This window comes from Alligator mississippiensis, chromosome 13 (genome assembly GCF_030867095.1).
Source record: "Alligator mississippiensis isolate rAllMis1 chromosome 13, rAllMis1, whole genome shotgun sequence".
Classification (NCBI taxonomy): Eukaryota; Metazoa; Chordata; order Crocodylia; family Alligatoridae; genus Alligator; species Alligator mississippiensis.
Window position 1 is genome coordinate 47,933,152 of NC_081836.1, and position 13,967 is coordinate 47,947,118.

Below are 13,967 nucleotides of genomic sequence, written 5' to 3' on the forward strand. Positions count from 1 at the left end.
TCTGGCACCAAGCTCTTCCTGGTGAGGTGGAGCTGCCCTGGGAAGGGGCTATGGGAAGACATTGATGCAGCCCTGGCCCTAGCCCACCCTATCCTGCCCTGTGCAGATCTGAGGGTACATCCCCCTCACTGCCCTCCCAGAAGAGTGGCAGGAGCACCAGCGGGAGGTGCTGGACAAGCAGGTGTGTGCTGAACGAGGTGCCGGACCAGTGGCTCCCGGCCGAGTGGCACGCAGCGCCGGGAGCCCTCCTTTCCCCGTGCCTCCCATGTGAGCCGTGGCTCTGTGCCGTGCTTGCCCCAGCCCCACACCCTCCCTCACTGCGGGGGCCTTGATCTGCCCCAGCAGCCCCTCCCCTTCCACCACAACAGACTTATCAGCTGGAGGCACCTCTCCACACTGCCAGGCTGGGTATTGGAAAACAGATCGGTATCAGCCAATATGCCTCATTAAAAATCGGCTGTTGGTATCAGCTGCGAAAATCTGTCAGTGCACCTCTTCTGGGCACCCCTATCCTTTGCTCCTTAACTATGCTTGGCTCCCCTGGGCTACCCAGTGCCTCAGGCCTGCTTCGAGCTCTCTGGCCCTGCTCCTCATCCTTTAGTCCTAACCCTTGGAACCCCAGCCCTGCTTCTGGGTTGGTTGAGACCACCAGCACCTCTTGTCTCAATCCTTAAATCACCGGACCTTAGCTCTAAGGCTGCCTTCTCTTACCCCTAGGAGTGCAGAGTCTCCCTGTGTCTGCTGCTTGCTTAGGAGTTCCTTCTATGTCAGCAGCCAGGGTCATAGGTGCTGACTCTGTGGGTGCTCCGGGGCGCAAGCGTCTGCTGAAAAAAAACTAGTGGGTGCTCAGCATCCATGGAGGCACTTGTAGATTAAAAACTAAATTAAAAAAAACGCACTTCACCAGAAGAGAGTGCGTGACTTCAGACTGGTTTTACAGAGTCTATAAAGAACGGCCACTTCTGCGGGGCTTTTTGGCACTTTAGCTGAAGGTGATTCAATCTGCGATTAGATAAAAGTGCCAAAAAAGCCCCACTAAAGTGCCCTATCTTTACAGACGCTGCGGAGCTGGGTAGAAATACCATGCTGCCTCTTCTGGGCATGTCATGGGAATGTGCCGTGTTAAAGGTAGAGTGCCATGATTTATTGATTTATTTATTTGTAATGCCTGCCAGCACTCACTGACCAAAAAAAAAAGGCACTTTTGGCCAGGGTGAGACTGCCTGCCCCAGCTCTGGCCCTGGGCTTATCACCTGGTTAAGTTCCGCCCCTTTCTGGTCAGGTGCTCTCCTGCCTGCTGACTCGGCTTCTTCCAGAGCCTTCTCCTTTCTTAAAGCACCAGGCATGTCTAAGGCCCGTGACACCCTGTAGTGGAGAGGAAAAATGGTATCACAGAGCAGCCATCCCCAAATTTTACCCAAGCATACTTTTTTCCCATTAGTGTAGAACTCCAAGTACAGGATTTGTGGTGTCAGGACTTGCGTTTGATTAATACCATAGAGCTTTCCCCTCTATCTTCTTATAGAATTATAGGGCTGGGAGGGATCTCAGGGGTCCCTTAATGTTAGGCTGCTTTGGACCAGTCAACTTTAAAAGCAGTTTTGGGACATAAAAGCAAAATGCTGAAACTCTAGGTAATGATGGATAACTTAACGTAAGCATTATAACGTCAAATGAAATCACACTGGCAATACGTGAAATTCATATGCTGTTTAAACAGAAGCCATATGCTTAAGAGCTGGAGTAAGCTTGCTGCTGGAGCACGTTGCTTGATCGTACTAGTCAACATTATTGTATTTTTGTGGAAATCGACACAAGCTGAAGCTGCAGACTTCGTGTGCAGCAGGAGATGAGTTATGATTGCATGCTTGGCATATATTGACTTTACTTTTTTTTCCGCTTAAATATGGCTATGCTCTGCAGTGGCATAAGGTGATGGGGATACTTCTATATTGGGACCTGTCAGCGAACTGTTTAACATACTTGGGTTTTTCACATTTGTTTAAATGGGGAAAAAAACTCTCTTCTAAATAAAAAGTAAACAAACTGCACCACTAAGTAACTATTAGGCTTCTTTTATCTTTATGTTGAGTCTGTTAATTTAAATGAGACTTATGAACATGATTTTTAAAAAAAAAAAGTCACTAAACTGGATTTTTAAACGACTGTTATAGGCAGTGCTGGTGGCACTGCCTGCTGTTTAGTTATCTCGACACTTCCCACCAGGATACATAGTTTTCTGTTACTTTAAGTGTAGCAAATTATCAATACTTTGGCTGAAATGTATCCATGATGAGTGTCCACCTGGAACAGTTGGGTTTTTTTTGGGTGGGATGGGGGGAAGAGGAGGGATTACTAGCTAAAACAATCCTAGGATAACACAAGGGAAAATGTTTTTACCACAGTTAAAAATTATTTTTTTTTTTTCTTTATTTTTTTGGAAATGCCTTGGTGAGCACCTGGAAGAACAACTCCAGTTTGGTATAAAGTGGTCTTTGTATTAGGAATATGCCTTTGTTGATCCCATAACAGCTGCTTAAATTTGGCTAAGTGATAAGCCTTTGAAAAATTGTGCATGCGCGCACACGCACTCAGTAAGGACTTCTTAAACATCATCAGCTAAAAATCTCTGAAGATGGTATCTTGCTCTAGCTTTTCATAGCTTCTAGTGCTGACTACATTATGCATATGTTGGGAGAGGGGGGAAGTGTAAGACTAGCTGGACAAGGAGACTTGGAATCACTGTTGGGGAACAGGGCAAAGATGGAAGGGGAGACCGATATGATAAGGAATTGTAGTGTTTTGGGAAATTTGGATTGTGTGGGCAAAGGAACTGGGACAAGGAGCCAAGATTAAAAGATTACACACAATACTGTGTGTAATCAATGTTGTTTTGCTTTTATGCTTTCATGTGTAAAGTGTCTAGGCTACTTTTAAGGAAGAATTGGTAGTTGAAGATATAGCCTCTTTATAAAAATTCAAATTAGATTTAGTTCAGAATCTACAAGGGACCTGAGCAATTCTTTCCCCAGTTTTGATTGTTTCCCAGATGTTTAAAATGATCTGTAAACCGTCATAATTTATGGTAAGTTTTTTTTTTTTTGTTTGTGTGCTTGTTTGTTTTTCCTGAAAGTAATTTTAATCAACTTACAGATTTCTAACAATGAGTGATACGCTTTGAGTTAGCATTGCTAATGGAAACTCAAATGCAGGGTTATGCACTGCAGCATTGCTAATGGGAATTGCTCCGTGTTGCATATGTAGGGAAATGTGGAAAGGTATAACCTTCAAAATTTCGGATGTGCTATAATTTTTAAATCAAAGTTAGTCTTGCAGCTGTAAGTTCAAAATATGTTAATATGTTTGAAGTAGTAGGTTTCTGAATCAGCACTTGTAGTTTAATATGTGACTTTTGCAAGTATGTGTGTGATTTATTTATTACTTTATTTTTAAAGAAGTCAAAACTAGGTGTGTGATTTCCCTATATATGCTATATTTCTGTAAATGGAACAAGTATTGTTTCATTTCCATGTAGGTAAGGTGCTTGTGTAGGGGGAGTGCAATCATCTTATTTTTCACTTAGCAATTGATAAAATATACTGCTTGCCACTGCCTAATGCTGACCTGCCTGATTTTCATTATGGAGTTGGTATTGTTTTGGTTATAATCCATTTGGCTGAACCACATGTACTTGTACACCACTTAACCTTCCTTTTATCCTTTCCTATTTTCTACTCAAGAGAATGTGTAGTCTTTGCTATCTATATACTTGATGAATGCATATGTCCTAAAATTTTGGCTGTTGTAGAGCAGTCAGGTTGTATAGGGGTGTGCTGCACATGGAAAACAGCTCCTTTTAAAGACTAAAATATGGAATTGCATTTTCTCCATGGAGCAGAAGTTGACAATGTAGCATTTTAGATAGATTTTTTTATAACACCAGATGGTTGCTGGATGTTGTAAAAGTGACTCCCTTTTTCTATAGAGGCAGAGTGCAGATGGAAATATGTTTGACTTAAGGGCAAGGAATTCTTCCATGGACAAAAGCCTCCCTGATTTTAGACAGTTTAAAGCCACAGCCCAAAGAGTCTCAAAATATGCCGAATGTCACCTGTTAAGAGTCTGTGTTGTGCAGTGGAGGGATTTCACTATCTTTTGTACAGTTGTTTAAAGCATTACTGTATATAGTATCTTAGACTTCTCGAGAACCTTGCTATAATATAGAGTTGTCCATTGCAGTACACTTATTTCTGCATAGTTGTATGCATGGGTTCTTGACTGTTTTATTTTGAATAGGAAACCATCAGTCAGACATTTTATGTTAGTGCAATTTTTTTTGTTTTAAGAAAACAATTATACTTTTTATTGTTGAGCACATTTGTTCAGCTGAGACTAGTTGGTAGGTACAGTAGCTTAAACCAGAAGTTGAACCCAGAACCCTAAGTCACAAGTGGAAAGGAGTTTGCTGTTCCGCATGCCACAGTCACTATGATGTGTACACACATTACACTAATCTTGGAGGATTCTCCCAGGTTTGTTAACCTGATAGAAAAACTTACCCAGAGCCATGTGCACAAATGTTCAAATGCTGAGGCCCTGAAGAGTGGAGAGCTTGCTTTGCTGACACTGTGTGGGAATGGGGACCTCCTGTGCACACATCTATGTGCTCTGTAGGCCCCGTTAGTCTGTCTTGCAACAGATGGTAGCAGTGTGTAGGGCAGCCCTGCTTGGCTGACCACAGTCATCCTGTGTTTCCATGCAACATAGTATGGAGATTGTGAAGGGACCTGTTCTGACCACTGTCTCTGTAAGAGGGGGTATACTGGAAGACAGACTGGTCTCTTCTCAGATAAGTTTTAGTGTGTGCACATACTCCCTCCCACAAGAAACTCTCCTGGAGGTGGTTTAACCCTGGTTGTTCCCAGGTTATTTTTTCTCTTGGAGTGACCATTTTTACTTTGAGAGAAAAAGCCTGGACATCCGAACTCTTGTGGCTTCTCCTGGGAGAGCAGCGATTTTCCCCAGGAGAAACTGAATGTCTGTACATGGCTTATGTGATTGACAGTCTTTATGTAAGAGGCCAAGGATTGGAATAATGGGTTTATTTCATGTCATGATTCGATTGTTTTTGGAGAATTCTGAGCAGAAACTTGTGCTGTTCCTTCTTATGCCATAAATGGATTTAGCCAGAATGAGTAGCCCCTTACTTAGATTAAATACTAATTTAATAATCAGTTCAGTTTCTGAGCCCAACAACCATTAACTAAAAAACATTAATGTCAGTAACTTCCATTCAAGTATTGACTGCATTTGTCTTGACTTCCTAATGTTTTCAGAGCGCTGAGCATTCTTTAATCCTATGGTTTCAGTCCCTGTACACTGGGTAGCCACAAACTCTGCTTTATTATGACTACTCGTTTTCTAATGAGAAAATGTGCTATATCATGTACATCTCTAGAGTAAGCGTAACTCCTTCAACAGCTGTAACAGCAAAAGCTAAGCATTTTTTTGGATAATGAAATGCAGTGTTGGCTTGTAAGGACCCAAAACTGAACTTGTCAGGCTGTTTTAGTATAAGAAGTTGAAGTTTTCCCTTTAACTCTACTGGTAACTAGAACTGAATATTTTGTTTAAATATTTGATTTGTCATTTAAGAGATCAAAAAGTTGTGGTGATCTTGCAGAGTACAACCCTACAAAGACTCAATCAGATATGGTTACTACATTAATTAGAATTTTGTTTACTGTTTTTAAAACCAGTAGCTCATTCTGTCCTGTTCAGGTATGTACAAAACCTTGAATATTATACAAAAACTCTTAAGAACGCTTGCAGTGAAATTTCTTTAGCTGTAAAATAAGGAATACATCGTGTAGTAAATTTTAATCCTTGAGTTGAAACTGAGTGAATTGATCATGTCTGACAAGATCTATTGTTGATGACTAACAAGTTGAGTAAATGTGACAATCACCGGTGTCTGCAGTTACACTTTAGTTGGAATTATATTAAATGAGATATTTTCAGTAATGAGTCACTTACTGACAGGCTGGAGAGAATACTGAAGTTATAAATTGAGCTTCTGTGGCTTTAGTCAGATTCAGGTAACGGTGTCAGAAAACAGGCTTTCACAAGTAGCAGGATGTGAAAGAATAATTGATTTTGTGCTGTTCTACTTACTATTTTCACTTTGCCTATTCATTTGTACCACCCTTCTGAGATCTGAGCTTGAACAGCTTGTATTAAATGTATTGTTTTATGAAGTTCCACTCTTGATCCATAGGGAGAGGTCAGAAAAGATGGTAGCTATATATCAGTCTTCCTAAATCTTTGGGAAATAGTTTTAATAATCTGCTATTAAAATTGAGCTATTAAAATACCAAGTGGCCTTTGATAGGGCCCAAGACTCATTTCCATTTGCTCACATTGCCATTGTGTTTAATGTTCCGGCATATAACGTAATAAAAAAGATGGTTTTCATTGTATAAGTGTAAGGTTGCTATCTGGCAGCTTCTCTTTCCTGCTTCAGTCATAATAGCTGGTTGAGGTTAAGCAGAAGCAATGTTTAAAATAATTAAGATACAGTATATAACCAATTGAAGGAGACTCCTTGGATACTTTTTAAGCTAACGAAAATAGACCAAAGTCAGTGTAGTTGGAATCTTATGCAGTACGTCAGTCCAAAAATAGTTTACAGTGGGAGATTTGAATGTTCAGGGAGGCTAGTTTGCTATCAATTGTTAGCAAATATTTATAAGTTATTTTAAATGGACACTCTAATTTAGTAAAATCTTTTCAAAAGAGTTTGCCAACTCTTCCACAGACTATTTCTAAAGCATTTACGTAGGTACCACAAGCAGCTATTAAACTAAGTTGTGCTGTGCATCTTCCTGCTGTCATTTTGCTATTTCTGCATTTTAAGAAGTCCCTCAAAATAGCTTTAAATTTATTCCTTATTCATGTTAAGTCACTTTGACTGAGCACCTGTGTTTAAATACTGTTTTGACATGAACAATATAATTAGTGCTCGCGTATTTTAAAAATTTGTCAGCTACTTATTCTCATAAAAACTGAATGACGGACTCTCCCAGCTAGGCAGTTGGTGCCTATGCTATGTGCTAGTATGTAGGGGACCATTTTCAGGAAGCTGAAGTTCCTCATTATTGTTTTTTGGAGAGGTTAGAAAGCTTTGCCTTGGGTGGAATGGATTGGGACAGAAGGAAGAATACATCTTATGTGCAGTGGCATAACCATGGAGCAGGGAAACATTGGAGGAGTGCAAACTTCTGTGGGCATAGGAATCCTTAGAAGGGTGCGGTTGACCATGGATGAATGAAGAAGGAATAGCGCATGAGCCCTCTACCTTAGAGGCGGAAGGATGGACAAGAAGTGATGGAATTACCTTGCTTATAATCGGAGGACATGTATTTATCTCTGTCTGATTTAAGCTCCAATCCTGCAAGAACATACAAAGGAAGCACCGACATTGTACTCCAGTGGTGCTTCAGGCTGGCTGATTAGCTCTGCAGAGCCACCTCCATGGCTGTGACTTTGGCCTTGTTGCCTTTGTTGTAGGAAACAGCCTGGCTGGGGTAGGACACTGCTCCTGGGTCATTATCAAGGACAGCAAGTTTACTGTACACACAGCCTTTGTTTAGGTCTGCACATGGGCACTAAGTTTTGCACACAATGCCCTGATTTCTATTTAATTGCTAGTATTAGATGAGTATGCAAGGATGTAAGTGACTGACATCCATCCTTTTAAAAAAACAGAAAGGGTGAACCTGTTCTGAGTGTTTTTGTCTGAGGATAACTAATCGAATGGATCGGTGCTGTTAACTTTCATGTGCTATAGTTAAAAGTCATTTATTGAAAACTGCATTTTGCTGAAAATACATTTTCTCTAAATTAAACAATGTATCTAGCACGACTAACAGAAATTTTAGGAGGAAAACCCTCTCTTTCTCTTAGTGGTTTCCCATGCATGCCTGGTGTGTCTAAACTGCAGATTGCCTCAGCTAGCTTTTCTACTGGAAGCAGTCTGCCTTTGGCAGTTCAGGCTAATTTGTTCTCCTTGAGGGGGAAAATTAGTCTGCATTGAGCTCTTCACTGGCACATCTTGCTGCGACCAGTTTCCAAACTAGCTGAGATACATCTACATTATACTGCATTTAGTAATTTAGACCAGGGGTGGCCAACCTGTAGCATGTGTGCCACAAGTGGCACACGCAGTCTGTGTGACAGTGTTGGTGAGAGATGGGACAGGTGGCAGATAGTGCAGAGAGCAGCACATCAGGCAGGGAGTACAAGGCTGGGAGCAGAAAGCAGAGCAGTGAATCGGAGGGGCATGTGTGGAGCCTGCAGGGTTAATTTTATGGCGTATGTGCCGAAAAAGGTTAGTCCCCACTGGTTTAGACATTCACTGACAACTTTGCATATAGGCAAGCGTGACTTTTTTTCTCTATATATTCTATGTATGTTAGTGAAGAGACCTGGAGGGCTTTCCAAATTTTCTTGTGTCTAAGCAAAAAAAAAGTTTTTCTTCACCATTTTTTTTTATTTCATTACTAGGTGGAATTAAGCTGCCCAAAAGAGATGGCATGGAAAGTCAACATGTACAGAGGATACTTGGCAATCTGCCATCCTGAAGAACAGCAACTTAACTTTATTGAGCGCCTGGTAGAAATGGCAAGCAGTTTAGCCATTCGGGAATGGCGAAGGCTCCCTCATGTAGTGTCGCATGTTCACACTCCTCTTCTCCAGGTAATATTAAAAGGCCAGATTTGTTTTTCCAGTAGCAAGCATTATAATTTAATAATCAGAGAGACTTTGGTAAAACATTGATAAAAACCTGGTATCTTTTGAGGAAGGCAGGGGGGAAAAACAAGGACACTAGAATCAGGCCCTTGGTGAATATGGATCACATTTTCTCACTACAGCTTTGGAGATGTAGCATGCATCTTTAAGCAGTTTTCTTTTCAGTTAATTTTAACTTACTGTAAATGCAGTACAGGTTTCAGAAACTAAAACCTGTAGCTTACTTTTAGCTCTGGTAATGCTTACAAATGCTTGAAGCTGGTGCTGTTCAAAGAAAAATGTGTATTATGGAATATTGACACATCTCTTTTAGAATCCGAGTTCCAGATAGTCTTGAAAAATCCCTTTGACTGGGGGTAGCGTCAAAGAAGAGCTTCTTTTCCAAACCTGTGCCATAGTGAGACCCCTCCGCCCTCTATAAGAAAAATTCCAGAAGTGCTGGGAGTAGAAGAGTAGTTCAGATGAAGTTCTCTGTACCCAGGGCTGACCCTGCATTGACTGGTGAGGTCTACCAGGACCCCTGTTATTAACCATGATGGGCTCTCATCTCCTCGTTTGTGGTATGACAGGGCCAGACAAGACCTGCTGCTAAGGAGCCTACTTATGTCCTGTACAGGAGTGAGCTTTGCTTTCCCCAGTGGTAGTGTATAATAACAGTTAACATCAATAGGAAAGGTGAACATGTTCATTCAAACTGGCTGTCCTACTCCCAAAAAGCTCCCAGCCAGGAGAGCAAGATGGGGATGAGTGATGTCTATAACCTGCTAGTTATGAATAGGAGTGAAGTTTTGAGGGCAGGTTGCCTGCAAAATGACATGTTCTGGGAGTCTAATTCCTGGCAATGAAACAGTCCACTGATGTGTGCAGTGTTGAAAGTGAGAAAGAAATCATTAATATTAGACTGAAGTGACCACAAGCATAAAAATAAGCAATTCATTCAATATCTTGTAGTCTAAGTGGCATGACTTTTCTTGCAGATGCCATATATTTAAAATGATGAAAAAAGTTTTGGGTTGTGAAGCATTTTCCTTTGTTCTTATAAAACTGCAGCATACTAATGCATGGTTCCAAGCAAAAATAGCGCCTGGCTTTCGCACGAACTGTGTGTGTGCTGTCTCATGTCAACTGTTTTTTTCTTATGAATGGAAATCATTGTGGTTTAAACTGGGAAATGTATAACCACACATACATACTTGGCTTAACCAAAATGGCTGTTCTCCTTTTCACTTCATATATGCTTTCTTTTCTCTAATATTTCACATTCCTAGTTTAAGGTTGAGCTCACTGTCAACCCTTGAATCACTTTTAACAGAAGTTACTTTGACTTCAAACACAGGCATGCTTTTATCTACATTTCTACAAAGGAGTATTTCCTTTGGGATAAAAGAAATAAAAGCCTGTTTTTGTCTCCTGTGTTATATGGATCCTTAGGGTGCTTATTTAAAAGCTTGGTGTTAAACAAAAAGAGGACTTCAAAATTTGTTATCATTTAATAACCTTCACAAAGTGCTGCAATATTTAACAGAACTTAAGGCTAGATTTTTGTATGCCTTCAAATCTTCTACTTACCCTGCAAACACACAAGGTACATCTATACTTGTTCCTGTGATGTCTTCTGTTTTGTTTTTGGAGCACCGGCATTTCAGTTTTAGGTAGAGTTACAGATGTGCTCAAAATCTGTGCTCTTAATCTAATTAACGTATCCCTTACTCAAGGCTGCCTCTTCTGTGCCCTTGGGAAGTTGCTCCAAAACAGTTTCTCGCCATTGCTCTCAAATGTGCCACAAATGGAGATTGTGTGTGGTCTTGGGAGATGGCTTCACTGCCCTATTTCTAGGTTTAGCACGTGTAAATGGCAGTGGATGCTTGGGGTGTATTTGGGAGCAGCATTATATATCCCAAGTATCTCAAATCACTTAGGAAAAATAAGACAAACTCAAAAGTTTATGACCTTTCTAAAATTTACCTTAGTTTTACCTTTTTTTTTTTTTTGGTGTTGTATAGAATCCACCCTGTGACTAAAATTGGCTCATTACTATCGAGAGAGGTTTTTAGGTTGTTGTATGTAAGCCACCCTTTTGAATGCAATCCAGCACAGTAGCGTCTGATACTTGCTGCTAACTGGTGGTTTTTGTTCACTTCCTAATGGGACAGTATCCATGTAATTTAAAACTCCCCCCAATTAATTGGCACTGGAAACAGAACGGTCCTTAAGCATATAGGCATGATGCATTCAAAACATGGGCTGAAGCGGATGTTGAAGTCAAGGACAAGAAATTTGCAAGGTCATTTCTTTTGTTGTTCCAGTTTTATAGATTAATTGGATTTTGTTTTAGTATTAAGAAAATGACACCTTCCATAAGCAATGCATTCATGTAGAAAGCCCTCACTCAGGCATTTTTAATGGATGGTCAAGTTTTATGAGGTTCCCCTTACTTTTGTGTGGCTTCTGTAATTGTTAAGGTGGCTATTTTAAATCTGAAAGTCCTAGGGTTGATTTAATTCAAATGACTATACTTGTCGACATAGCTTACACAGAAACCTGTTCCCTTGAATTTCTATAATCGTTTTTTGTCGTATTACCTAGTTTGAAGGAGTATATATGGTTTATATATCTCTTGGGAGTATTAGAATATAGCTCAGATAAATAATAGCAGACGCATCTTTTTCAGCATACTTATTACATGTAGAAAATTCCTTCACTGAATTAACTCCTTGTTGCTGAGAACTGGGTTACTTTAAGCTTTTTTTCCAGGGCTGGCAATGAATGTTTCTGGAACGTGTAATATAAAAGGATTAATATTACTAAGTGCAGTATTTAAAAGCTTCCAGATGTGTAGCATCAATTAAAGTTGGTATTTTTAGTAATCTTACATATATGTATATATCCCCTGTGTAGAAATGATAAAATAGACAATGAATGACAAAGGCACAAACCCAACAGTGAATTTGCACTGCAGTAATTACTTTTTATATCAGATAGTGCATGATTAAATACCTGCAAGAAAATTAAATTTACATGATGAATGGGAGTAGAATGAAGGTTAAGCTATTGTGTGAGCTGATACTGAGATGATTGTAGAAAAATATTACTTTGCTTAATTTATTTTGTTTCAAGAGATTTGACTTTGTAACTGTGGACTGAGGGGTGGGGTGTTTTTTGGGGGGGGGCAGTTATCTTATTTGGTTGATTAACAGTGAATACAACTGTTATCTGTTGAGAATTAGTTTAGAGAATAGTACATCAGTTTTATTGTACTATAGATAATTAAATTCCAATAAAAGTTTGTGATTCTCTTCTATAGATTGAAGTTCAACAAAATGTCTGCTACTTCTAATAGGTGTGAGACTGCTGCCATCTCCTGTTTGTTCCTTTAGTTTATTTGAGAACTAAATAGGTGTGAAAATCATTTTCTTAATCTGAATCATGTCACCTGAATGTGAAAAAAATCTTAGTGCAAAATAAAACATGCAAGAACTGTGGGTAATTACAGATTCACACCTCTCCTGGTTTTCATGAATAAAAAAAAGGTTTAAAAGAGAGAAAAGTCTGACATTAACTGCAAGATAATAGGAAGGTGTTTGTAGCCCAGTCTGGTACAGTAAAATCCCTGTTATCTGGCATTCTACAAACCGGGATACTTTATTAACTAGAATTTCTGGTTGGGGGGCAGGGAAAGCTCACGCATGGGAGCCACCGCTGTCACCCACCACCCTGTGCTGTTGCTGCACTGCTGCCACCCGATCCACCCCACTCCACCACATTATCTGCTTCAGATAACCACAGTTTTTACATAACTGGTACCTGGCCTTCCCCACTCATGCCAGATAACATGGATTTTAGTGAGTGTGTGTGTGTGTGTGTGTGTGTATTTTAGTTATTTAGTTGTTTCCTTTAGAGGTAAACCCTAGTATGGCTGCTCAGTGTTTGATTGGGGTCTGAATCTTTTTCTTCCAAGTATACAGAAACAAACCTGTACTACTAATGGGGAAACAATGGCTAGAGTTGGTAAGGTATACTGGGTGCATAAAAGATGACCGTGCTTAAAGGCTCATCAAAGAAGAGACCACAGAATAAACTCATTCTTATCCCATTACCTGGATTAACTTTTGTGGTCCTTTGTCCCTATGGGTTTATTGCTTGTTTGCCTCCCACAGCACTGCCTCCTCACCACTTCCCTGCTCCCTTTCTGTGTTTTGTATTCTAATCGCACTCTATCTTTTATACACTGCTTTGTGCATGTCCTTTCCAGCATCTGATGAAGTGAGCTTGGGCTCACAAAAATGCATGCTCTATATCTCTTACCTTGTCCTATAAGGTGCATATCTACCCTGCTTTCTGCCTCACTTCAGACTAACATGGCCAGCTACGTTGCTCTGGTACTCATTTGCCTGTCTAGAGAAGATGAGAGATTAAAGTTACCATACTGAAATTTTGAACCTGAATGTGTAGGTAACTGTTTAAAAGCATGGGATTTTCAGCCAGAATGCATGCCTTAGTCATGCTGTTAGTTCAGTGTCAGTAATTTTTTTTTTTCCCCATTTACTAACATCTTAAGGTCAAAATATTGATTTTTACTTTTATTTTTGGCGTAGTGTTGAATTGTATAGACTGACTGGCTGTCTTACCTGAAAGTCCTGAGATCACCTGATACCCTATCAATAGCCAGTTCTGCAAAACTAACAATATAAATGGCTCAGTTGTTGTTCTAGGTGACTTAAGGGTCAAAGTGTTGATGGAGATCTTCATCAGACAAAATGATGTCATCTGCTGATTACACTTGTGTAGCGCTGCAGTCTTAAAATGGACTTCTCTAATTAGTGGGCAAGATTTGCATCTATTGTAACTTATATTCTTTAAATCCTTTTAGGCAGCCCAGCAAATCATAGAGCTTCAAGAAGCAGCTCAAATAAATGCAGGACTACAACCAACTAATCTTGGGAGGAACAATAGTTTACATGATATGAAAACTGTTGTAAAGACTTGGAGGAACAGGTTACCCATTGTATCAGATGACTTATCTCACTGGAGCAGCATTTTCATGTGGAGGCAGCATCATTACCAGGGTAAAACTGCCTGGTCCAGCATGCATTCATCATGTAATTTTCCAATCAACACACTGTTTAAAAGACTTATTTTCTTAAATGTCTTCTTTC

At 40.0% G+C, this 13,967-nt stretch overlaps 1 protein-coding gene across 3 annotated transcripts in view; it reads left to right on the top strand.

The window, feature by feature from the left end:
- TRRAP (transformation/transcription domain associated protein) overlaps window positions 1–13,967 on the top strand; it is a 140,558-nt gene that overhangs the window by 83,908 nt on the left and 42,683 nt on the right. For 2 of the 3 annotated variants that reach the window (XM_059716655.1, XM_059716656.1), the window contains exons 57-58: window positions 8,566–8,757; window positions 13,682–13,910. In XM_059716655.1, coding sequence (XP_059572638.1) covers window positions 8,566–8,757; window positions 13,682–13,910 — 421 coding nt within the window. The remainder of the gene's footprint in view (window positions 1–8,565; window positions 8,758–13,681; window positions 13,911–13,967) is intronic. The other variant, XM_059716657.1, reaches the window with a different exon arrangement.